At 46.3% G+C, this 26,633-nt stretch overlaps 1 protein-coding gene and 1 pseudogene across 6 annotated transcripts in view; both read left to right on the forward strand.

Moving 5' to 3' along the window:
• Positions 1-2,729, forward strand: part of CORO2B (coronin 2B) — a 215,245-nt gene extending 212,516 nt beyond the window's left edge. For all 6 annotated transcript variants that reach the window (XM_063698656.1, XM_063698655.1, XM_063698657.1 and 3 more), the window contains one exon: positions 767-2,729. In XM_063698656.1, coding sequence (XP_063554726.1) covers positions 767-898 — 132 coding nt within the window. In that variant the 3' untranslated portion in view covers positions 899-2,729. The remainder of the gene's footprint in view (positions 1-766) is intronic.
• Positions 1,649-26,633, forward strand: LOC101154292 (cysteine--tRNA ligase, cytoplasmic-like; annotated as a pseudogene).

Here is a 26,633-nt window from a genome sequence, read left to right on the forward strand (position 1 = left end):
AACACAAGCCGGGCGTGGTAGCTTACACCTGTAATCCCAGCACTTTGGGAGGCTGAGGTGGGTGGATCTCTTGAGGTCAGGAGTTCGAGACCAGCCTGGCCAACATGGTGAAACCCAGTCTCTACTAAAAATACAAAAATTAGCCAGGCATGGTGGCACATGCCTGTAATCCCAGCTACTCGGGAGGCTGAGGCAGGAGAATTGTTTGAACCCAGGAGACAGAGGTTGCAGTGAGCCGAAATCATGCCACCGCACTACAGCCTGGGTGACAAAGCGAGACTTTGTCTCAAAAATAAATAAATACATAAATTAGCAATAATAATGTAATAATATATGTAATACATGTAATAATACATCTATTATGTATTATTATACATCTATTATTATGTATTATTATAGATGTAGTAATACATCTATTAATACAATGGTAAAGAAAAGCATTAAGTTAGGACCCAAAAAGGGACAAGCTTGGGATATTTGGAAAACTGGACTGTTTGGTCACTCCTTTTTCAGTGATCCTGAATCAATTAATGATGCAGGTTTTGTTTCCTACCTCACAAGGGAAAGTAAGAGCCATGGACTGAGCTAGAGATGGGAGAGGTGCAATGGTGATGAGTGGCTGGGGAGAATAAAGGTATCAAGCAGTGGGAGGCCTGGGGGAATGTGAGGGCTCGGGCGGCAGGCAGCTGGAGACTCACCTGGGAAATCCTTGTCTCACCTGCTCTCTCCTGGGCCCTCCTTGGCCCCCTCTCTTCCTCCACCCCAGCTCCTTCGAATGTTCTTCCGGCAGCAGGATGAGATTCGACGGTTGAAAGAGGAGCTGGCCCAGAAGGACATCCGCATTCGGCAGCTCCAGCTGGAACTGAAAAACTTGCGCAACAGCCCCAAGAACTGTTAGCTCCCCAGCTGGGCTGTTTTCTAAGCCGATCTCTCCGTCGTTTCTACTCGTCCCTTAACTTCTCCCTTACCAGTGACCCCAGAGACAGAGCCAGGACAGGAGTGGGGGCCAGCCTGAGGACCCCCGCCTACCACCTCGAGAACTGGAAGCCAACCTCTAACCTCCTGATCTCATGCTAATAAAAGTCCCCAGCTTCTGGAGACCCCCCGCTGGCAGCCCCTTTCCCTGCCACCCCAGGAGCCAGGCTTCCCCTCAGCTGGGTGAAGACTACAGACTCCCTGGGGTTGGCAGGGGCTCCGTCTCAGTGGACCAGGAAGCAAGGGGGGAAGCGGGATCCCAGCTAGACTTAGAACTTGGACTTTTCCCCTGTGAAGGGGGCTGCCAGGACATCTCAGCACTCCCGCCTGGAGCTCTCAGCATCACTGAAGGTACCACAATGTAAGTGCTGGACTGCAGGCTGCAGTGATCCCTCTTTTGTCCCACCCCCTCTTCCCTCAGCAGCCCCGGAAGCCTGCCTCACCCGACGAGGACAGCGAGCGGCTCGGCTCCTTTCTGTCTCTTCCCTTCCCACCCTCTTGTCTTCAGGGAATTCAGAGGATTGCTCTCCAAGGCCATAATGACCCCTTGCCTTCCCCATGATTCTCTTCAAAGCTCTTGCACACCCTTTTCCCATTCAATTTGTGAGCCAGGCAGGGTAGGGATTAGTGTCCCCATTTGACAAATGACAGAACTGAGGGTTGCAATGGGGAAATGACTTATAAAGTCACCCAGCAGGTCAACAATGGGCCCAGCACCAAGACCCTGGGTATTCAGACCCCAAGGCCAGGGCCTTTCCCGCTGCATCAAGATGCCAGTCCCTTTGTGGGCTTCACCAGTGCCCAAGTCTCTATGGAGAATGAGAACTGGAAGCCACTGCTACCGTCTACCCAGCACCAGTAGTGCCGATGTGCCACACTGCCCAGTTGAGGCCCCTCACGCTCTGTGCCCCTAGATCCTTCAGGTCCCCACCCTCAGCTGTCACCACCACCCTCCCCAGGGGACTCCATCTGAGATGAGGCCTCGTCCTCCTGGAAGCTGAGGCTGAGAAGGGTGGAGCTTGGCCCTGGGGAAGGCAGACCAGGGTCTGATGGCTTCTAGGGATGCTCTGCGTGTGTCTCAGCACCGCTATCTCAGCCACTTTCAGCCTTATGCACGTAGAATGACCACAGCCACTCGCATCCGTATAGCACTTTAAAGTTTCTGCAGTCCTTTGACACATAGGATCTCATTGAGCCTCACGTCTACTCCCTTCTGCAGATGAGGAAACCGAGAGAAGTGGCCCAAGGTCACGCAACTCTGAGATGCCACATTTCATTTGATCTTGTACACATTTTCTTTTATTCCTTCTTTTTTCCTCCTTTCATTTCCCACTACGCACAAAGAGTTTATAAACACTGTTCTCAGAAGAGTCACAGTTTGGGGTGAGATCTGGAAATCAAGAAATGGGTGTCCACTCTTTTCTTTCATTAGCTAGGATCTACTAGATGCATTATACTCCATACCTGCTTTTCCCATGGCCGCCCTACGGAAAATCCCATCCACAGAGGCCAGGGCTACCCAAGCCCCTCCAGGTGAGCTGGGCCTCTCCTCTACGAACCTCCATCCTCCCAGCCAGCTACAGTAGGGCCTCCTCACCCCGTACCCGACAGCTAGACAGTGTCAGCACTCATCTCCTCCTCCCATATTTCTGGAGCTTTTTTTTTTCTTCCCCATTGACCTTTGTGGTCTTCTGTGATTATTTATGCTGCCTCCCAAGGATAGAATTGAAATAAAATGTTTTCAACTTATCAAACCTGGGCATAGCCATCTCATTTAACCCCAGTGGTTCCTGTTCTTGGTCACCATGGTACCTTGATGGTCAGCTCCCCACCCACAGCTCCTTTGCCTTTCTGGAATGACAACCCACGTCTGTACCTACAGATATAATTTCACACCTTCATTTATATCAGCACTATTGACATTTGGGGTGAATAATTCTTTGCTGTGGGGGCTGCCCTGTACATTGTAAGATATTTAGCAGTATCCCTGGCTCCACCAATCAGATGCCATAGCAACCCTCATCCAATTGGGACAACCAAAAATGTCCCCAGATATTGCCCAATGTCCCCTGGGGTGTCAGAATCACCTCCCAGTTAAGAACCACTGTTCTACCGCTATTCAATAGAGGCTGCCCCGCGTTGGGGTCTGGGTGAGACCAACGCTCTACATTGGAACGGTGCCTTGAAGTTTATCAGGCAGGATTCCACACACCTGACTCATTTGATCTTCATAGCAGCTCTAATTGGTAGGTCTGATTATTCCTGTTTTCAAGAAGAGCAGTCAGGCCCAGAGTGGTGACATGTTCAAGGTCACTCAGCCAGTGTAGTGGGGGAAATACACAGGGACTGGGTCTTATGAGCCAGAGCCAGAGCCAGAGAAGGTCTGTGTTCCCTGTCCCCAGCCAGACTCAGAGCTGGGCAGAGTCTGTTCTGGGAGCGTGGCCGGGGCCCATTCTGAGACCAGGGATGCTAGATATCCTCAGTCTCTCAGTAGTCCAAGGTTGTCTTAAATAAGAGTTGTCAGGCTGCAAAGTGAACAGGCACCCGGCAGTGTGTACACCACAGGAACTCACAAGAGCCAGGAGAAAGCAGTGTGGGCCTTAGAAAAAGGGTGAGGAGGAAAGGATAAAGGGCTGCAGAGGAACAGTGGGCAGGACACCGGGAAGGGGTGGTCCAGGCCTGGCCCTGCCCTCGACTAGTTGTGCAACATTGAGTAAGGCTTTTTTTCTCCCTGGGCCCCATTTTCTCCATCTATAAAATGAGGGGATGGGACAATTTCTAGGGTCCCTTCCTGGTGTGTCATCCTAGGTTTCGTTACACTAGCAGTTGAGAGGATGGGACAAATCCCCAAGACCACCCATTGTCTAGCACGAGTGATTTAAAAAAAGAAGAAATTTATTGGGAAAAAGGAAGCAAAGAATGACTTCCTACAGGACTTGGGTGCAGAAAATCACTTTTGCTGAGTCTCAGGGAACAGGTGAATGGATAAGGTTATCTGTCTCATATGTACCTCTGTCCCACCTAATCTCCAATTCTCAGCCCAACGGGGCGGCTGTTTATCATTACTTATTATGGTACACTGTCTAAGGTCGGGCTTGAACTTGCTTTCTGTCTCCCCGCTAGCCCATTTTCCCAACTGCATTTGTTGAATAACTCATCAATTCCCCATTGGCTGGCTGTGTATCCTTAATTTCTTCATATGTTATATATTCCATGACTAGTCTGTTACGCTGGCCCCTCTGCCCGTTACACATTGTGAATTACACTGCCTAGCCCAACACATTGCTTTAATTATCATAATGATGTAGGAGAGTGCCATTCATGGCTCTTTGAACCTGTCCCCACTGCCATGCTCCCTACCAGGTGTCTGCTCCCTTCTTTTCTCCAAGTAAGGATACCTTAAGCTAAACTTCAGACCCTTCTCTTCTACGGAGATGTCCCTAATGCCTTTACCATCAGCAAGAGTATCCTCCTGCGCGTGCCTACAACTCTTTATCCCACCCCTGACACCTAATCGAATTTTCAACTCAGTTTAACACATACCAAGTAGCTGCATCTATTTAGGCCCAGGTGCTGGGAACCATGACATGAGAAAGAACAAGCCCTGCTCTTGAGGGGCTCAAGCCAGTGGTCTATGTGTAGGCATCATATCATCCAGCAGGACCTGGAGCCCTTGGAGGCTGGGATGAGCTTTATCCTAGGCTGGGTTCAGTGTGGAGTGGGCAGTTTGTTCTGGGATTGGACGACTCCTGGGTTGTCTTCCAGCCAGCCTCCTGAGATCCCAAGATGGGCTTGGGCATTTTTAGACTCTCTCCTGGTGCTGGGCAAACATCCCAGACTGCCAGTGGACCGTGCAGAACGTGGCTGCTTCTTCACTGTGGGAAATGACTTCATGTTGAAAACACCCCCACCTCCCTGCCCCCGCCCCCCCAGCCTTCCTGCTTGGAAGGGCTGCCGTGATGGGGGCTGCCTGGAGCAGAGGCACTTACCTCGGCCACAGGAAACATTACCAGATCCTTCTCCTCCCCCTGGTCAGCCTGCACAGGGACTGTAGGGCTATGGTGCAGGGAGGGGAAGAGGCCTGCCTGGGATGTTGGCAGAGGCTCCTCATTCTCTGTGTATGTGTGTTTCCTATTTGGGAACAACCTGCAGCCTGTCTTTCCTTGGAATTTTAATTCAGTAACAAGCACAAATGGGTCAGCCTTACTCAGAGAAAGAAGGTGAGTGTCTAGAGATCGGGTGAGAGTAGTTCTAGCAAGCTCCTGTCCCAGAGCCCCTCCCTTGCATCTGGCTTGTCACACTGCCCAGAATCCCCCCATTAGCACATAGTTTCTTTGGGTTAAGCAATTGCCTTTGCCAGAACCATCTCCATGTGCAAATCCCCCTGGGATTGGGATGCTGGTATGAATCAGGAGAATGGATCCAGCGAAGGGGACACGGGAACAATGAAAGACGGTGGGCCTCGAATGAGAGGAGGGAGGTAGGGACACTGAGCAAGGTCACAGTGATGACAGCAGGATTCAAAGACCAGGAGTTTGTAGAAACTTGAATCCAGCCAGCAGGTGGCAGATTCTGGCCTTCCTATCAAGCCCATTTTTTCTAAACTGGGTCCCTTTTGCACCTCCCACTCACTCCAGAATTAATGATCCAACCATAGGCACTGAGGCCTCATGGCAAAGCAGGCGCACACAACAGCCAGGAATCAAAGCACCCCAAGTGGAGAAGGGAGGCTTGAAGGAGGGCGGCCCAGGGACCAACTGTTTCCAAGGCACAGCCAGAGGAGGGCACGCACCTCACCTTCCTCCCTCCAGGGCTGTGGAGACCCTGCCTAGTCTTCCTTGAAGCACATGAAAGAGGCTTGGCCTGGGTGTTCTCACCCCACCCAGGCAGCCTGTGACCTGCTCTGTGACCTTGAGCAGTTTCCCTACAGGAATAGTGACAGGGATGGGGCCCTTTCTGCCTGGAGAGTCTGCGTTTAATGAGGCTTGGGCTGAGGGGGTGGTAGAAGGAAGAGCTGGAAAGTGAAGGGGGGCAAAAAACTAGGGGTGGAGGGACCAGGTGTCCAGGCCAGACATCTGCACTCGGCCAAGTCCAGCCCAGCCCAGCCTAGGGCTCACTGCTCCAGCCCACGCAGCCTCCAGGAAGCTCCTGATGAGACAAACAGGACCAGTCTTCCAGGGTCTCTGCTTCCCAAGCACGGGAGCAGCCCAGGACACAGAGGAAGAGGCCAAGGCCAGACCCGGGAAGCCCTGAATTTTTGCCCTGGAAGGCTGGACTCCACCCCAGGCCTTGAGGAGCTAAGGAAGGGCTTGAATCAGGAGTGGACGCCTCCCTCTGGCCACTTCAAGGGAAGGGATTGGAGGTCAACACAAGCCGGGAAACGGTGGGGGCTGGTGGGTTGTCCAGGTAGGAGATAGGAGTGGCCCAGCCTGGGGCAGTAGTTATGGCAGAATTAAGAGAGCTTGCTGAGATAAGGAACTGACCTTGATCCCAGGGGTGGGTGGGAAGAGGGGATAGGGAGGCAACAGGGAAGAGGGAGGAAGAGGAGGACAGGTTAGGAGAACTCAGAAATGGAACCAGAGCTGGGACAGGGATGACCCACCCCCTGCTGTCTAATGGGGCACTCCCCAAAGATAGGGATCATGTTCTGTAATCCCCTTGTAAACCAACAACAGCAGTGCTGGCCACACCTTTCTTAATGAATGTTCCTTTGGCTACCTGAGAGAGGAAGGGTTGGTCTTAGAAAGCGTGTTGGATGCCGGGCGAGGTGGCTCATGCCTATAATCCCAGTAATCCCAGCACTTTGGGAAGCCAAGGTGGGAGGATTGCTTGAGGCCAGGAGTTCCAGACCAGCCTGGTCAACCTAGTGAGACCTCATCTCTATTGGAAGAAAGGAAGGAGAGAGGAAGAAAGAAAAGAGAAAGCTTGTTGGGCTTTTTTAATCACTGAAAGACCTGGCAGGCCCTAGAACTTCTTAGCAGTGTGATTCAAGTGATTCTAAATCCCCCACCCACCAGCCGTCTCCCATTCTAACTTATCCCCCACCGGCCTGAAATTCACATAGCTCTCTGAAAGTCATTTATAATAATGAAATAATGAAAACAGCTTATTTTTCTTTGCCTACTGGAATTTTGAGACAGTTTTCATTCAAAATTATTTTATCAAATATTTATCAAATGCCTTTTCTGCATCGGGTATTGTCCTAGGTGCTAGAATAAGATGTAGTTCTTGGTCTCAGAGAGGTTCCAGTCTGGTTAATAATTAAAATTCATATTCAATGCAGAGAGAAATGTCTGGAAGGACTGAGATAATTAGCAGTGATTATCTCAGGGTAACAGGATAAGAGAAGAAGGTATTCTTTAATTTTAAAGACATTTTAAACGTATGTAAAGGTTTAGGATTTGCCACGACTGTGTCCCTCGGGATGAAATCTCAAGCTTATTCTGTTCAGTTCACCAGGTATGGGTGCTAGGGCTTTTCCTCCCACATCACCACTGCCCCTTTGGAGGGCAGTTGGATGGGGTGAGCAGACAGGGCTGGCCAGGTGTCACTTCCATTGCACACTTGACAGGTGGAGTCCTGACCAGAAGGCCCAGCCACCACCACACAGCCCCACAATGCGAGGCATGCCTCACAGGGATCCCAGCACAGGCCACTGCGGCAGTAGATGCTCAGCCTTTCCCTGATCCTCTTGCTGCTGACTCTGCCCTACCTACCTGATCCCTCCTGGTCTGGTCCCACCCACTGATCTCCTCCCACTCCACTCCAGGTGGCCCCAATCCCTAAACTTGCATAGGGCGAAGTACACTGTCTCTTCACCCGTTTTCTTCCCAATCTACCGCTTGTGGCATAAACCTTATGACCTGCTTTCTCTGGCATTGAGCCCTTTCTTCTCTTCAAATCAAAAGCCCTGGCCAGACACGGTGGCTCACACCTGTAATCCCAACACTGGGAAGCCGAGGCAGGAGGATTGCTTAAGCCCAGGAGATCGAAACTAGGCTGGGCAACATAGCAAGACTCCCATATCTACAAAAACATAAAAAATTAGCCAAGTGTGCTGGTGCATGCCTGTTGTCCCAACTACTCAGAAGGCTGAGGCTGGAGGATCCCTTGAGCCCAGGAGGTGGAGACTGCAGTGGACCGTGATTGTGCCACTGCATTCCAGCCTAAGCGACACAGCAGGACCAAGACCCTGTCTCAAAAAAAATTAGATAAAAATAAAAGCCTTGGCTTTTAAGACTTTACTGTCTCAGCCATGAATTTTTGCAAATCTGTTTAAAAACTCAAAAGCTGGGCACTGACTATTTATTTATTTGTGTATTCCAGCTATCAGAATCCTGATCCTCCCTCTAGCAATGAAAACTACTGGCTGAGTGGGAGGAAGTACACCAGGAACTATAGAATCAACTGTGACTACTTCCAAAATCTACCCTCTCCCACTCCCTGCACCACCACGTATATATAAATGGCCAGAGGTATTAAGACCATATGGAATGGAAGAATTTTAATTAATGATAATATGGAACTGGAGAACAGTGTCCTTTTGCTAATTTTCAATGAACATCTGCTGGACAATGACACTACAGTAGGTGCCAGTGATATAAAACCAACTGAGATATACAAATCACTGGACTTGGGGGCTTGGTTTAGGGAAGGATGCAGACATGTAAATCAGTAATTACAATTCAGTGTGTTGAGTACTAGATCAGAGCAATCAAGATGCAGAAGACAGAGGACAGAACTCGTGGTGACAGGTCATCTGAGTTCCTAAAGTGAAAGCAGTTTTCTAACTGAGAAGAGGGAGAACGGCACTGCAGTCAGAGGAAGAGCATGTGCAAAGTGAGAGAAAGGAGGCAGCTGGCATGTGGGGAGAATCCCAAAGGGCTTTGAGTTTCTGAAGCCAACAAGAAGGCTGGCGAGAGGACAGTCAGCAAAGGGCCTTATACACAGGCTATTTACTTGGAATGTAGTTTTTATGCAATGGAAAACCTCAGAAGGTTTTAAAGCATCAGAATGACCAGATGAAATTTGAAACATTTTTTAATAGTGCACACACAATATTTCTCTCTCTCTCTTTGTGTGTGTGTGTGTGTGTGTAAGAGAAAGGGAAGGAAAGTGGTGTGTTATATATACAGAGATTCATAATAAAATATGTTTCTCACTATGGGTTGCAGTCAACAAACTTTGAAAGCCACTGGTCTAGAACTTGATAATGGTGCAAAGCAGAGAGTAATTGCCTACAGGATTTCCAGGAGAGAGGATTTAACCCATGTGTGGCTGCCAGGGATGGCTTCCCAGAGGACAGTTGGCCATGGGAACTGGGCCTTAAAGGAGGAAAGGGTGTAGGGGAGGGGAGAGGGAAAAGCATGAGGGAAAGGCATGGCAGAGGGGCTCTAAGAAGTGGCTCCCAAAGCAGTCCTGCTGGATTCCTCCTTAGCAAGAGCCCTGCCTAACAGCCTCAAGATGATTATCTTGCAGAGATAATAGTTCTGTCTCAACACAGAAAAGCATCTACTGACAGCTTATCTTTTCCCCCAGCACTTAGTACAACTTATCTGCCACATAGCTCATGTCACTTTTGACCTTCTGCACCAGGGCACCAAGTTCATTGTCAAAACAGCTGACTTGACTAACAAACAAGGGACATTTTCCATTTTCATAAAGACTACCAAGAAAGAGAAAATGGAATGAGCTATTTGGGTTCAAGTTCTTGCTCAGAAGCTCATTCATCCAGTTGTTGCTAAACTAATTCTAAACCCCACTTTTGCCCATCATAAAATGGGTTAATCAGAACTTCCCAGCCTTTCTCCCAAACTTGCAAGCATTAAATTCAATGAGATCTTGGGTGCATCCTAAGTCACAAGGACTGCCAACTGGTTACCTTTCCCATTGGCCAGAAGGCCCAGTTAATGTTGGAGCTCCCAAAGAATAGGCACAGTTTGGCAACCTTGTCATTGCAGTAGCAAAGAAAAGTTATTATTTTATCAGCTGGTACCAGAGTTCTTAGGGAAGGAAGTGTCTTTGTTTGGGGAAATACCTTGATAGGCCCCTTGGGGGTAAAAGGTGAGGCCCTGAAGACATGAGTTGGGAGGAAAAAACAAAGATAGCCAAATAGCTCTGCCTAAGAAATGAACAGGAATTTGAGGATAAGGAAGAACAAAGGAGGGAGGAAAAAAGAAAGCTAAGCAATGTGGTTAGAAACTAAAGCCCTAGTAGGTGGGAAACTGGGGAAGCTCTTAGAAAGATGTAAGTTTATGTTTTAAATTTTCTGGACTGCCGTTTTGCAATCCAACTCTTCTCTCCAATGTAATCCATTCCCCAAATCTCCAATAAATGTCTATGACACAAGCTGCCCCATGGAAGCAGGGTAGGCGGACATCAAGAAAGAAAGGGCTGTGTTCAACTTTTGGGGCAATTCTGGGATAGAGGTTTGGCCAACAAGACAGCAAAGAAGGAAATTTAGAGTCAGAGATGGCACTGAGGAACCTAAGCCCAGGGAATTCACAGAAATCTTGCAGAAGGCATGGGGTTTCCCCTAGATTGTGGGATGGGGTTCAAACCAATTTCATGTGGAGTTGAGGTGTTAGAATTACATCAGTAGATACCTGAAACCATTGGCTTCCAATTTTTGTCTATTATGAGGGTAAACATTTTCTCCAGGCTTCTCTCTGGCTAAAGTCAATATTATTTGGCTATTATTGGTTGAACTTCAGTCATAACTTAATAATCAACCAGACAAGAGAGGGTACCTCAGCTTCTTACTTCTCTTTTCTGACTGCATTCTGACCAGACTACACTCTGGGTAGTGCTTACCTAATGCAAACAGGTAATTTCTTTATGATAATAATCAATTGCAACTGCATGCTATTTAAAGCTTCTTCACCACCTTATCTCATCAGATACTGGATCTTCAAAATAACCCTACAAAGCAGGAAAGGTGTGGATTCCCCAAGTTAGCAATGAGGAGGCTAAGGCCCAAAGAATCAAACAATTAAATGTGGATTGGGCATGAGATTCAATCTCTGATCTCAAGGAATGCTGGAGAGACAAGATAGAAATCCATGAAAAGACAACAGCATTAAAGAAGTAGAAATAAATATAAAAACAAATGTCTTAAGGTAGAGCACAAGTCATTGCTGGAAGAGTGATAGAGATCACAAGGCATCCAAAATCAAAGGTAGACCAGTTCTACCTTCTCACAGCCCCACCCACTTCTTTCCATCTTCATGACCATCTCCAAGGCCATCATTGTCTCCACCCAGATTACCACAACAGCTTCCTGGCCAGCCTCTCAGGCTCCAGCTTTGTCCCTTTAATTAGTTCTTTTTTTTTTTTTTTTTTTTGAGACCTCGCTTTGTCACCCAGGCTAGAGTGCAGTGGCGCGATCCTGGCTCACTTCAACCTCTGTCTCCCCAGTTCAAGCAATTCTCCTGCCTCAGCCTCCCAACTAGCTGGGATTACAGACGCCTACCACCACGCCTGGCTAATTTTTGTATTTTTAGTAGAGACAGGGTTTCACCATGTTGGCCAGGCTAGTCTCAAACTCCTGACCTCAAATGATCCATCTGTCTCGGCCTCCCAAAATGTTGGGATTACAGACATGAGCACTGCACCCAGCCCCTTTCATCACAAAGACACAAAAGTGATCGTTATGATATGCAAATCAAATCACAGTCACCCCCCTACTTAAATCCTTGGTGGTTCCCCATTACCCTAATGGAAAGTAGAAATTTTTTTTTTTTTGAAATTTTTTAACTTCTTTCTTTTTTGGTCTGGTCCTCTAATCTCTGAGACCTCATCTCTTGCCATTTGCTGCCTGAAACTCTCTGCTCCTTATAGACTGTGGTAATAATAAAATAAATACTTGGCCTTTGTTTCTGGTTCTCGGCACAGAGCTCCTAAAATTCTGGGAATTTCCTGAAAGATAGGAATATCTTTTGTAATTTATTAGGAGCCCCATTCCATCATACTTGAGTTTATGCTAATGAGGTGAGTTACGGTAGCGTCTCAGGATGGGACTGGCACCAGAAAGACCAAGTAATAAGAGGATGGAAACTTGGCTAGGTGCAGTGGCTCACACCTGTAATCCTAACACTTTGGGAGGCTGAGGTGGACAGATCACTTGAGCCCAGGGGTTCGAGACAAGTCTGTGCAACATGGCGAAAACCCATCTCTGCAGAAGAATACAAAAATTAGGCTGCGTGTGGTGGCTCACACCTGTAATCCCAGCACTTTGGGAGGCCGAAGCAGGCAGATCACGAGGTCAGGAGTTCGAGACCATCCTGGCTAACATGGTGAAACCCCGTCTCTACTAAAAATACAAAAAATTAGCCGGGCGAGGTGGCAGGTGCCTGTAGTCCCAGCTACTCAGGAGGCTGAGGCAGGAGAATGGCGTGAACCTGGGAAGAAGAGCTTGCAGTGTGCCGAGATCATGCCACTGCACTCCAGCCTGGGTGACGGGGGGAGAATCGTCTCAAAAAAAAAAAAAAGAATACAAAAATTAATCGGGCGTGCTGGTGCACACCTGTAGTCCTAGCTATTTGGGAGGCTGAGAGATGAGAAGATCACTTGAGCCCAGGAGGTCAAGGCTGCAGTGAGCTGTGATCGTCCAGCCTGGCAACAGAGTATGACCCTGTAAAAGAGGATGGAAACTTTTCATTGGAATAACATAGAAGAAAAAAAAAAGAGGGTGGAAACTTTCAGCTCCCCCCATTGACCGCAAAGTTGGGGAGGGGGGACTGGAGATAGAGCTATATAAAACTTTTGATACTATTTTTATTTTATTTATCTATTTTTTTTGAGACAGAGTCTCACTCTGTTGCCCAGGCTGGAGTGCAGTGGTGTGATCTTGGTTCACTGCAACCTCCGCCTCCTGGTTTCAAGCAATTCTCCCACATCAGCTTCTGTAATAGCTGGGATTACAGGCACACACCACCTGTAAAAATTTTTGAATTTTTACTAGAGACAGGGTTTCACTATGCTAGCCAGGCTGGTCTTAAATGCCTAACTTTAAGTGAACTGCACACCTGGGCCTCCCAAAGTGCTGAGATTACAGATGTGAGCCACCACACCCAGCCTTAATTTTTTTTAGAGACAGGGTCTCACTCTGTCACCCAGGCTGTAGTGCAGTGGCATGATCATAGCTCACTCTTAGCCTCACTGAACTCTGGGACTCAAGAGATCCTCCCACCTCAGCCTCCTGAGTACCTGGAACTACAGTTATGTGCCACCACACTCGGCTAATATTTTTACTTTTATTTATTTATTTATTTATTTTTGTGATGGAGTTTCACTCTTGTTGCCCAGGCTGGAGTGCAATGGCATGATCTTAGCTCACCACAACCTCCACCTCTGGGATTCAAGTGATTCTCCTGCCTCCACCTCCCAAGTAGCTGGGATTACAGGCACCCGCCACCATGCCCGGCTAATTTTTTGTATTTTTCTCCATGTTGGGCAGGCTGGTCTCAAACTCCCTACCTTAGGTAATCCACCCACCTCAGCCTCCCAAAGTGCTGGGATTACAGGCGTGAGCCACCGCGCCCAGCCTACTTTTATTTTTTTATAGAGACAGGGTCTCACTGTGTTGCCCAGGTTGGTCTTGAACTCCTTGCCTCAAGTGAACCTCCCACCTTGGCCTCATAAAGTGCTGGGATTACAAGCATCAGCCACTGCCCTATACACCTTTTTATTTTTTTGAGATGAAGTCTCGCTCTGTCACCCAGGCTGGAGTACAGTGGCACGATCTCAGCTCACTGCAACATCCACCTCCTGGGCTCAAGAGTTTCTAATGCCTCAGCCTCCCAAGTAGCTGGGATTATGGGCGTCCGCCATCATGCCTGGCTAATTTTTATATTTTTAGTAGACACAAGGTTTTGCCATGTTGGCCAGGCTGGTCTTGAACTACTGACCTCAAGTGATCTGCCTGCCTCGGCCTCCCAAAGTGCTGGGATTACAGGTGTGAACCGCCTCACCCGGCCTCTATATAACTTTTGAACAGAAAGTTTCTGAGAGCTTCTGAGTTGGTGAATGCACCCCAACTACCCAGGGCCAGAAGCTCCTGCACTCAGGACCCTTGCAGACCTGGCCTATGTACCTTCTCATCTGGCTGTTCATTTGTATGCTTTAGGATATCCTTTATAACAAACACTTACTTAAAACTATAAGTAAAGTGCCTTTCTGAGTTCTGCAAGCCATTCTAGCAAATTAACAAACCTGAGGAGGGGTTCATGGGAAGCCCTGATTTATAGCCAGTTGGTCAGAAGTACAGGTGGTCTGAGATTTGGGACTGGCGTCTGAAGTGGGGGCAGTCTTATGCAACTGAGCCCTTAAGCTGTGGGGTCCACACTAATTCTGGGTAGTTAGTGTCAGAATTGAATTGAATTGCTAGGTACCCAGCTGGTGTCGGGGAATTGGTTGATGTCAAAAAACATCCCAGACAGACCTACTTTTTGTTTTCGTTTGCTTTTCTGATTTCCTGAGCTGTGTCCAGGGACTGTCTTGCCTCCTGGTCTTCGTATAGCACATTCCTTCTGCATGGATCACCTGCCTATTCTCTTGGTCTGGCAAATTTCGTCTTATCTTTCAGGTCTCAGGTTCAATGCCACCTCCCAAGAAACATCCTTTACATCACTAGAATAGGTCAGAACATACACTTCAGTAATCCCATAGCATCCTTGATTTCCCCATCCCAACATTCATCACACTTCACCATTGTTACTGATATAATCATCTGTATTCCCCAACAGTGAAGGCAGCTCTGTAAGCCATTGAGAGATGGACCATGTCTGTCCTGTTCTCCATTGTATCCAGCATCTGGCACAGTGCCTAGTAGGTCATAGGCACTCAGTAAGTATGTGCTGAGTTCAGAATGAATGAATAAATGAATGTCGTAGGAATTCAGACGAAACAAGAGATTAGTATAGACTGAGGAAAGAGGTAGGCTAGGACTTGAATAAAAAGTAGAGGAGCTTCCACCGTCACCTAATACATTAGGGACAAACCACGGCTTCCTACCTCCAACCCAGGAGGCAACTACAAAAACAGAAAGAGCATTGAACTACGAGACCGACGAACAGGCTCCAGTCCTGCCTCTGTGCCTCAGTGTGTAACTTTGAACATATCATTCAACTTCTGAGCCTGAGTTTCCTCGTCTGTAAAATGAAGCTGCTATAACCCACCTAGAGGGGTTTCTCTGAGGTTTGGTGAGGTCCTGAATGTAGTAGACCCCCGCACAAAGTAGACCTGACCAGATGTGTGTGGATTTATTTTCAGCCACATAGCTTCTGTCTCTAAGATTTCCCAAAGCACTGGCTGAAAGCCCACCTGAGAAAAGCCTGCATCTGTCAACCCAGCTTCCTGGACCTGAGCAGACTCATTCTGTCCAGGCTGATGCGCCATCTTGCCCCTCTTCCCCAACACCAGCACACAGCACCCAAAGCCTTCCTCACACGCAAGAGAACCACGCTCTGAGATCTACCACCTGCAAGAGCCGAAGACTTGAAGGCATTTACCTCCCACAAGGTGGTAACATACTTTCCTCTATCAATTTCTGAGTAAAGAATATTTTCAGGGCTGGGCGCAGTGGTTCACGCTTATGATCACAGCACTTTGGGAGTCCAATGTGGGCAGATCACCTGAGGTCAGGAGTTTGAGACCAGCTTGGCCAACATGTTAAAACCCCACCTCTACTAAAAATAAAAAAATTAGCCAGGTGTGGTGGTGGTCACCTGTAATAGCTACTTGGGAGGCTGAGGCAGGAGAATCGCTTGAACCTGGGAGGTACAGGTTGCAGTGAGTCGAGATCATGCCACTGCACTCTAGCCTGGGAGACAGAGCGAGACTCTGTCTCAAAAAAAAAAAAAAAAAAGAAGAAAGAAAAGAAAAAGAAAAAGAATATTTTCAAAATTAAATTCTCCAGAATTCTTACTCTCCACTTTAATTCCTGGTGTCAGACAGCAGGACCCCCATGTTCCTCTGGCAACAGAGTTTATTAGGCACCCACAATGCCAGGGCTGTGCTGGCACCCCAACTCCTCATGGAGATTACAAACTAGCTGGGGAGGTGTGGCAGGCCCCCAACAATGCCCATGCACTTATCCCTGAAAACTGTGAATTTATCTGTTACATGGCAAAAAGGGTCTTTGTGGATATAATTGAGGTTTTGAACCTTAAAATAGAGCCATGTCCTGCTTTGCTCAGGTGGGGTCAATCTGGGGTCAATCAGATCACATGAGCCCTTAAAAGCAGAGAACTTTGTGTAGCTGGAATCAGAGACTCAAGTCAGCGGGTGGGTGAGGTGGCTCACACCTACAATCCCAGCACTTTGGGAGGCCAAGGTAGGTGGATCACTTGAGGCCAGGAGTTCGAGACCAGCCTGCCCAACATGGCAAAACCCCGTCTCTACCAAAAATACAAAAATTAGCCAGGCGTAGTGGCACATGCCTGTAGTTTCAGCTACTCAGGAGGCTGAGTTGAGGCAGGAGAATCGCCTGAACCCAGGAGGCAGAGATTGCAGTGAGCTAATATAGTGCCACTGCACTCCAGCCTGGGTAACAGAGTGAGACTCCATCTCAACAAAAAAAAAAAAAAAAAGAAGAAGAAGAAAAAGGAGGAGGAGGAGGAGGAAACCAGAGATTCAGAGCATGAGGGGTACTTAACTCATTATTGCTGGGATGGGTGGGGACGTGAAAAATGTGAGAAAGAATGAAGGCAGCCTCTAGGAGTAAAGATACCCCCAGCTGACCACCAGGGAGGAAACAGGATCCTCCGTCCTACAACCACAAGAAACTGAGTTCTACCAACCCGAATGAGCTTGGAAGTAGATTCTCCCCTAGAACCTCCAGATAAAAGCCTAGTCCTGCTGACACTTTGGCTTCAGCCTTATGAGAACCCTAAACAGAAAACCCAGCCTAGCTTCCCTAGGTACAGGTTGAACCTGGGAGGTACAGGTTGAACCTGGGAGGTACAGGTTGAACCTGGGAGGTACAGGTTGCAGTGAGTCGAGATCATGCCACTGCACTCCAGCCTGGGCGACAGAGCGAGACTCTGTCTCAAAAAAAAAAAAAAAGAAAGAAAGAAAGAAAAGAAAAAGAAAAAGAATATTTTCAAAATTAAATTCTCCAGAATTTTTACTCTCCACTTTAATTCCTGGTGTCAGACAGCAGGACCCCCAAGTTCCCCTGGCAACAGAGTTTATTGACCCATAGAGCTGCCCCACAGAGCTGTTAGATAATAACTGGGCGTTGTTTTACGAAACTGTGTTTGTGGTAACTTGTTACTACAGCCATAGAAAACTAATATGGTGGCTCATGCCTGGAATACCAACACATTGGGAGGCTGAGGCAGGAGGATTGCTTGAGCCCAGGAGTTCGAGACCAGCCTGGGCAACATGGTGAGACCCCCCCAATCTCTATTTCAAATAAATAAATAAATAAATAAATAAATACAGGGAGATAGGGCCTGTCTTTGGGGGGTCCCTTGACCAAGAGCTTAGTCCTAAACTACCTCAGCTATAAATTGCTCTACCTCTAAGCATGTCTGGAGGGTTTGGAGTGGGGGTGGGGGCTAGGCCAGAGACAGAAAGACTAAAGGAGGGAGAATCATTTTCCATGAAGGTCAGAAAAGCTTCTCTCAGAAGAGAAATACACCCTACAAGGCTGTTCCAAGGACCCAGCCCTGCGGGTGAGGAGCAGCAGGAGAGCCCCTCATGTGTAGAGATGGTTTTGACCCTATGAGGGCACAGGATGAAGGCCCTCCCCAGGGAATATGTGACCGCTGGCTTTAGGCCCACAGGACAAGTGAGGGACAGAAACCGACTGAGGAAGGGTCAGGTGGACTAATTGGGAATCACATGTGAGACCCCTTGGGGATTCCCTAAGCTGTTTGGGAGGGATTTGAGAGGCTGTAAGATTCCTGCAATTCCATGGAAGAGGCTGAGTCAAAGAAACACTGTTTTATTCATGCTCTTTATGATGTAATTATATTCTGTTCCCCAAGCTAGTATGGCTTGGAGAAACGGAGTGCCCAAGGCCTACTAATCCCCAAAGGCAAAATAAAAAGGTTTTAAAAGTCAGAAATGGCCAGGCACGGTGGCTCATGCCTGTAATCTCAGCACTTTGGGAGGCCGAGGCAGGTGGATCACCTGAAGTCAGGAGTTCGAGGCCAGCCTGGCCAACATGGTGAAACCCAGTCTCTACTAAAAATACAAAAATTAGCCGGGCATGGTAGTGGGCGCCTGTAATCCTAGCTACTCAGGAGGCTGAGGTGAGAGAATCATTTGAACCCAGGAGGTGGAAGTTGCAGTGAGCCGAGATTGCGCCATTGCACATTGCACTCCAGCCTGGGCAACAAGAGCGAAACTCCAGCTCAAAAAAAAAAAGTCAGAATGGAGGCATAGGAAGGGAAATAGAAAGGGGATGGCTTTGAGTCAGACACAGCTGGGTACTAACCCTTCCTCCAGCGGCTTGCACAGGTTTCTTTAGCTTTCTGAGATTTAGTTTCAAACCCAAAAAATAAAGAGATGATAAAAAGGACCTATATCACAAAGGGCTATGAAGAAACAGAAGGCAGGTTATTTATTGATCATCACACCACATGAGGAAAAATACATTCCATACTATATTTTCCAATTCAAAAGCCCTGATTTTTCCCACTTTAACATCTTCGAGTCATTCAACCATGCAGCAGTCCTGAGATACTTCTATTGCTTGCACTTGCAAAATCAGTGTTACTGGTTAGGAAGAAAATTCCAAAAGCAAAAATGAAGTGTCCTATTAAGAAATGCTGGCCGGGCACAGTGGCTCAAGTCTGCAATCCCAGCACTTTGGGAGGTTGAAGCAAGCAGATCACTTGAGGTCAGGAGTTCAAGACCAGCCTGGCCAACATGGTGAAACCCCATCTCCACTAAAAATACAAAAAAAAAAAAAATTAGCCAGGCGTAGTGGCACACGCCTGTAATCCCAGCTACTCGGGAGGCTGAGGGGGGAGAATCGTTTGAACCTGGGAGGCAGAGGTTGCAGGAAGCCAAATCACACCACTGTGCTCCAGCCTGGGCAACAGAGCGAGACTCAGTCTCAAAAAAAAAAAAAAAGAAAAAAGAAATGCTGCCTCTTCAACCTCTTGCTAACACTGAGTACAATCTTGTGTCAAAAACCACAGACATCAATGATGCTGAGCCATGGTGATGCAGAAGAGCCAGAATCTAATTGTGGAGAAGTCTTAGGAGTGTCATAACCAATTTATTTTGCCTATTATTTGTTTTTTATGTGCACACAAGAGAGACATAGGATAAAAGAAAATCTGTCTAAATAAGTCTAAAAGAGCCCTTCAATAAGTATAAAAACTTCTTAAAAATTTCAAGTGATAAAAAGATGCTGAGAAAATACAGGCATTATTTATTATGCCCAGCTGACTTCCAGGAAAATCAAGGTCTAGGGAATATTCACAGTGTGGCCAAGGCCTTACAGCAACAAACAGCTGAACTGAGAAATGAAGCAAATGGTCTCAGGCCTACCACAGAGGCCAGTTTGGTGTGGCTGGCATCTATCAGCTGTGTCCTAAATTCTTCACAAGGAGCCTGAGAAATGTGACCTTAGCCCACCAGAGGTATTACACTTCAGTTTTGTCCGCTGAGAGTATGCGTTTGCACATACACACAACATTCAAAGCAGAGGAATTGGTTGAGAAATGTAAAAACACTAGGAAGAACAACATTCCGAGGAAAATAATAAAGCCACTTGCATTTGTCCCTCAAGGGCAAAGGTTGAGCAGATATGTTTGCAGGCCCTTATAAAAGATTGGGGTTTCCTAAGCCCAGGGTTCATTGGCTGGAATGCAAATTCACTGTATGCATAGTATCCACTGACTACTGTGGTATGAGTTATAAGGTTCTTTGTCTGTGACCCAGGATGCACAAGTTCGGAGTCTTTTTTTTTTTCTTTACTTTTTATACCATCAATAGAGGCAGCCAAAAAAATCTTGAGTCTTCCACTAGCATCAAATTGTGGCAGGCTAATTTGTATGCTTGCAAGTACAGTATTACCTCAGAACCTTCATGGTTCTTGTTAACTATGTGAAGTTTTCTTTTTGTTTGTTTATTTCTTTTTTTTTTTTTCTGAGACAGAGTCTCACTCTGTCGCCCAGGCTGGAACGCAGTGGCACAATCTCGGCTCACTGCAACTTCCACCTCCTGGGTTCAAGTGATTCTCGTGTCTCAGCCTCCCAAGTAGCTGGGATTACAGGCGTGCACCACCACACCCAGCTAGTTTTTGTATTTTTAGTAGAGATTGGGTTTCGCCATGTTGACCAGGCTAGTCTCAAAATCCTGACCTCAAGTGATCCACCTGCCTCAGCCTCCCAAACTGTGGAATTACAGGTGTAAGCCACTACACCTGGCCTATGTGAAGTTTGATACCATTATTTGGAGTTAGACTGTGATAATTTAAAGATGTATATGGTAAACTCTAGAGCAATCATTCAAAAGTAAAATATAGATAGAGCTAATAAGCCAAAAGTAGGGATAAAATAAAATCATTAAAGTATTTTATGAATTAAAAAGGAAGTCAAAAAAAGGAAAAAGGGACAAAGAATAGTAGGGACAAATAGAAAACAAATAGCAAAATGGTGCATTTAAATACAACCATATTTATAGTTACATTAAATAAAAGTGGCCCAAACTCTCCAATTAAAAGGCAGAAATGTCAGATTGTATAAAAAGTCTACCTGAATAAGCTCTAAATATAATGCATATGTAGGTTAAGAGTAAAAGAATAGAAAAAATATATATGAAGCAAACACTAATCATGAAAAAAGCTGAAATGGATGTATCGATTTGTGCAAAGTGAACTTTAGGAGAAAGGATTATAAGCAGAAATAGTGATATTTTATGATGAGAAATGGGCCATTTCATCAAGAAGACATAATTAAACATGCATACACCAAGTAATAGAGCTTCAAAGTACATGAAAAAAGAACTGACAGACTGAGAGACAAAATAGACAAATCTACAATTTCAGCTGTAGATTTCAACACTTATCTCTTATTAATTGACAGAACAAGGAGATAGAAAACCAATAAGTATATAAAAGATTTAAACAATACTATTAAATAACTTAACCTAATATATAGTTATAAAACACTATACCCAGCACTGGCAGAATACATATCTTGTTCAAGGGTACATAGAACATTCACAAATGTAGACCATATTCTAAGCCATATACAATCTCGATAAACTTATAAGGAATGAAATTGTACAAAATATATTCTCTAAGCATGACAGAAATAAAGAGGAGGGCCAGGTGCGGTGGCTCATGCCTGTAATCCCAGCACTTTGGGAGGCCAAGCTGGGCAGATCACAAGGTCAAGAGTTTGAGACCAGCCTGGCCAACATGATGAAACCCCATCTCTACTAAGAATACAAAAATTATCTGGGTGTGGTGGTGCATGCCCATAATCCCAGCAACTCGGGAGGCTGAGGTGGGAGAATTACGTGAACCCAGGAGGCAGAGGTTGCAGTGAGCCGAGATCACGCCACTGCACTCACCCTGGGTGACAGAGCAAGACTCTGTCTTGGAAAAATTATTTATTTATTTATTTATTTATTTATTTATTAAAGAGGAAAAAGAAAAATATCTAGATAATCCCTAAATATTGAGAAATTAAACAGTATACTTCCATGTAACCCAAGAGTTAAAGAAGAAATTGCACTGATGGCTGGGCACGGTGGCTCACGCCTGTAATCCCAGCACTTTGGGAGGCCGAGATAGGTGGATCACCTGAGGTCAGGAGTTCGAGGCCAGCCTGATCAACATAGGGAAACCCCGCCTCTACTAAAAACACAATAATTAGCCGGCATGGTGGTACATGCCTGTAATCCCAGCTACTCAGGAGACTGAGGCAGGAGAATCACTTGAATCCGGGAGGTGGAGGTTGCAGTGAGCCAACATGGCGTCACTGTACTCCAGGCTGGGTGACAGAGTGAGACTCCGTCAAAAAAAAAAGAAAGAAAGAAAGAAAGAGAGAGAGAGAAAGAAAGAAAGAAAAAGAAAGAAAGAAAGAAAGAAATTGCACTAAAAAAAAAATAGAAAATATTTATTACTGAATGAAAATAAAAACACAATAAGCAAAAGTTTATAAGACACATCTAAAACGGTGCTAATAAATTAGAGTAATGTATAGCTTTAATTGGTTACAGTGGATAAGAAGTGCCTAAAAGCAGCGTTCTAAGCCTCTATATTAAGAAGCTAGAAAAAAAGAGCAAAATACACCCAAAGTAAATGGGAAGGAAATCATAAAGAGTAGAATTAATGAGATAGAAAATGGACAAAGAGGGCAGGTGCAGTGGCTCTTGCCTGTAATCCTAGCGCTTTGAGAGGCCAAGGCAGGCAGATTGCTTGAGCCCACGAGTTTGAGACCAGCCTGGGCAACATGGCGAATCCCCTACCTCTACAAAGAATACAAAAATTAGCCAGTCATGGTGGTGCATACCTGTAATCCCAGCTACCTGGGAGGCTGAGGTGGGAGGATGGCTTGAGCCCAGGAGAGACTGGTGCTACTGCACTTTCAGCCTGGGTAACGACAGACCCTGTATCCAAAAAAAAAAAAAAAAAAGAATGGAGAATATTAATCAATTTGGTACAAAATTTGATTTTGATGTTTTTTTGTTTTTTCTTTTTGAGAGGGAGTCTCCCTCTGTTGCCCAGACTGGAGTGCAGTGGTGCAATCTCGGCTTCCTGCAAGCTCTGCCTTCTGGGTTTACGCCATTCTCCTGCCTCAGCCTCCCTAGTAGCTGAGACTACAGGCGCCCGCCACCACGCCTGGAACAACATTTTTTTTTTTTTGTATTTTTAGTAGAGACGGAGTTTCACTGTGTTAGCCAGGATGGTCTCGATCTCCTGACCTCGTGATCCACCTGCCTTGGCCTCCCAAAGTGTTGGGATTACAGGCGTGAGCCACTGAGCCCAACTATTTTTTTTTTTTTTTTTGAGACAGGGTCTTGTTTTTTTTTTTTTTTTTCTTTGTTGCCCAGACTGGAGTGCAGTGGCGTGATCATGGCTCACTGCAGCCTCAAACTCCCTGGTTCAAGTGATTCTCCCACCTCAGCCCCTCTATCCCCTCAGTAGCTGGGAATACAAGCATGTGCCACCCAGCTGGCTAAGTGTTTTTTGTTGTTATAGAAACAGGGTCTCACTTATGTTGCCCAGGCTGGTCTTGAACTCCTGGCCTGGAAGTGACCCTGCCACCTCAGCCTCCCAAAGTGCTAGGATTACAGGCATGAGCCATTGTGCCCAGCTAAAACTGGATTTTTTTTTTTTTTTTTTTGAGACAGAGTCTTGCTCTGTCGCCCAGGCTGGAGTGCAGTGGCGTGATCTCGGCTCACTGCAACCTCTACCTCCTAGGTTCAAGCGATTCTCCTGCCTCAGTCTCCTGAGTAACTGGGGTTACAGGCATGTGCCACCACACCCAGCTAATTTTTGTATTTTTAGTAGAAATGGGGTTCCCCCATGTTGGCCAGGCTGGTCTCAAACTCCTGATCTCAGGTGATCCGCTTGCCTCAGCCTCCCAAAGTGCTGGGATTACAGGCATGAGCCACCACACCTGGCCTTAAAATTGGACCTTTGAAAAGATGAATAAAATTGATAAACTAGCTCAACCGATCAAGAAAAAAAGACTCAAATTAACAATGAAAGGGAAATTAAAAAGGGGACATTACCACAGATACTTCAGCTGTGAGAAGGATAATAAGGGACTATTATAAACAACTTATGCCCACATATTCTAAAACTTAGATGAAATGGGCAAATTCCTTGAAAGACACAGAATACAAGTCTTACTGTAAAAGAAATAAAAACAGTCCCATATTTACTTGAAACATTAAATTTTTAATTTAAAATCTTTCCTCAAAGAACACACCAGAACATTTGGCTTCACTGGTGAATTCTAGAAAACATTTAAGAAAAAAAAATCTATAAACTTTCTTTAAATTGGGGAAAAAGTAACACTTCTTAAGACATTTTCTAAGTCTAGTATACCCTGATACTTAAACTAAACAAAGGCATTACAAGAAAATAAAATTACATACTAATATACTTCATGGACATAGATGGAAAAAAATTCTAGACAAAATTTTAACAAATTGAATTCAGTGATATATAAAAAGGATAATACATCATGATCAAGTGGGCTTTATTCCAGGAATTCAAGGGTAATTTGATAAAACAGATGATAAAACCCATATAAGCATCTCAATAGATATAGAAAAATCATGTGAGGCTGGGTGTCGTGGCTCACGCCTGTAATCCCAGCACTTTGGAAGGCCGAGGCAGGTGGATCACTTGAGGTCAGGAGTTTGAGACCAGCCTGGCCAACATGGCGAAACCCTATCTCTACTAAAAGTACCAAAAAAAAAAAAAAAAAATTAGCTGGGTGTGGTGGTGCACGCCTGTAATCCCAGCTACTCAGGAGGCTGATGCAGGAGAATCGCATGAACCTGGGAGGCGGAAGCTGCAGTGAACTGAGATTGCACCACTGTACTCTAGCCTGGGCGGGTGACAGAATGAGGATCTGTCTAAAAACAAACAAACAACAACAAAAAAAAAAACAGGCCGGGTGCCGTGGCTCACGCCTGTAATCCCACCACTTTGAGAGGCCAAGGTGGGCAAATCACGAGGTCAGGACTTCAAGACCACCCTGGCCAACACGGTGAAACCCTGTCTCTACTAAAAATACAAAAAATTAGCTGGGCATGGTGGCAGGTGCCTGTAATCCCAGCTACTCGGGAGGCTGAGGCAGGAGAATTGCTTGAACCTGGGAGGTATAAGTTGCAGTTAGCCGAGATCACGCCACTGCATTCCAGCCTGGGCGACAGAGCAAGACTCTGTCTCAAAAAAAAAAAAAAAAAAAAAGCAGAAATAGTATGTGACACAACTCAACACTCAGCCAAGCCAGGTGGCTCATAACTGTAATCCCAGCACTTCAGGCAGGAGGATTGCCTGAGCTCAGGAGTTTGTGACCAGCCTGGGCAATAAAGGGAGGCCTCATCTCTACTGAAAAAATAAATCAGCCAGGTGTGGTTGTGTGCACTGTAGTCTCAGCTATTCAAGAGGCTGAGGTGGGAGGATTGCATAAGCCCCAGAGATCAAGGCTGCAGTGAGCTGTGAAGGCACCACTGTACTCCAACCTGAGTGACAGAGCAAGACCCTGTCTCAAACAAGCAAGCAAAAAACCCCCCAAAAATATATATTAACAACTCAACCTCATTCACATTTAAAACTCTTATCACACTAGGAGTAGAAGGGAATTTCCTCACCCAGATAAAAGGCATCTAAAAAGTAACTACACCTCTCATCACACCTAATGGTGAAAGATGAATACTTTCTTCTAAGATTGGGAACAAGGGTAAAGATAGCCATTCTCACAACTTCTATTCAGAATTGTACTGGAGGTCCTAGCCTGTGTAATAAATCAAGAAAAAGAAATAAAAGGTAAGCAGATTGAAAAAGAAGAAGGGGAAGTATCTGTCGCCGTGGCTATGGGCCTGGGATTCCCAGCCATGGCCGTTTCCTCTGGGGAGCAGGGTAAAGGCCAGAGAGTACAGCCTCCGTGGTCCGCTCCTACTGGGCCCAGCCAAGCCATGTAAGCTTCACCTTTGCAACAGCCTCACTGGGAGCAAGGACACATTTGTACCTATAGGTGGCAGAAAGGTGACATGGTCCAGGCCAACCATCTAAGATGCATGTCACACAGGGCACGCCAGGTCCTACATCTCTTTCGTTATCTTGAGAAGAGTGTTGAAGGATGACTTCAAATGTGATGTCCTTTATTGCATGAACATTAGGGACATTGGTGATAAGAGCTACTTGTTGAGGAGTATAGGGAGAAGAAGTCCCAGGTGGCACAGCTGCTAGGGAACGTTCACACTGCCCTGAAGCCATTTTCAGTAAAATTCAATGAGACCACAGATCCTGATAAAAAGCAGATGCTGTAATGAATTCAGCACACAGTGAAGCTTGCCACAGAACCGCCTGAGAAAGCTGTGTAGTGCAGACTTGCTGGAGAGGAAGTCAACAGCTGTGTGCAAGGATTGTTGGAAGAGGCCAAGAATTTGCTTTCTGAGTTGCTGGATTCCACATTCTGGAGTCAGGTGACTGACAATTTCATTTTCTCCAAACTGCCCAAGTTCTGGGATGGGGAGTTCCACAAATACATGGAAACTCTGAACGTCCTCTCTCTGGATGTTTTAACCAGACTTAGTGCGTATGTGCCAGAAATTGTGAATTTTGGCCGGGCGTGGTGGCTCACGCCTGTAATCCCAGCACTTTGGGAGGCTGAGACGGGCAGATCACGAGGTCAGGAGATCGAGACCATCCTGGCTAACACAGTGAAACCCCGTCTCTACTAAAAATACAAAAAATTAGCCGGGCGTGGTGGTGGGCGCCTGTAGTCTCAGCTACTCGGGAGGCTGAGGCAGGAGAATGGCGTGAACCCAGGACGCGGAGCCTACAGTGAGCTGAGATCGCACCACTGCACTTCAGCCTGGGCAACAAAGCAAGACTCCATCTCAAGCAAAAAAAAAAAAAAAAGGAAGAAATTGTGAATTTTTTCCATAAGATTGTGGACAGTGGTTGCAGCTATGCTTCCAAGGGGTCCACTTTGATATAG

The sequence above is a fragment of the Gorilla gorilla genome, chromosome 16, assembly GCF_029281585.2.
Source record: "Gorilla gorilla gorilla isolate KB3781 chromosome 16, NHGRI_mGorGor1-v2.1_pri, whole genome shotgun sequence".
NCBI classification, from domain to species: Eukaryota; Metazoa; Chordata; class Mammalia; order Primates; family Hominidae; genus Gorilla; species Gorilla gorilla.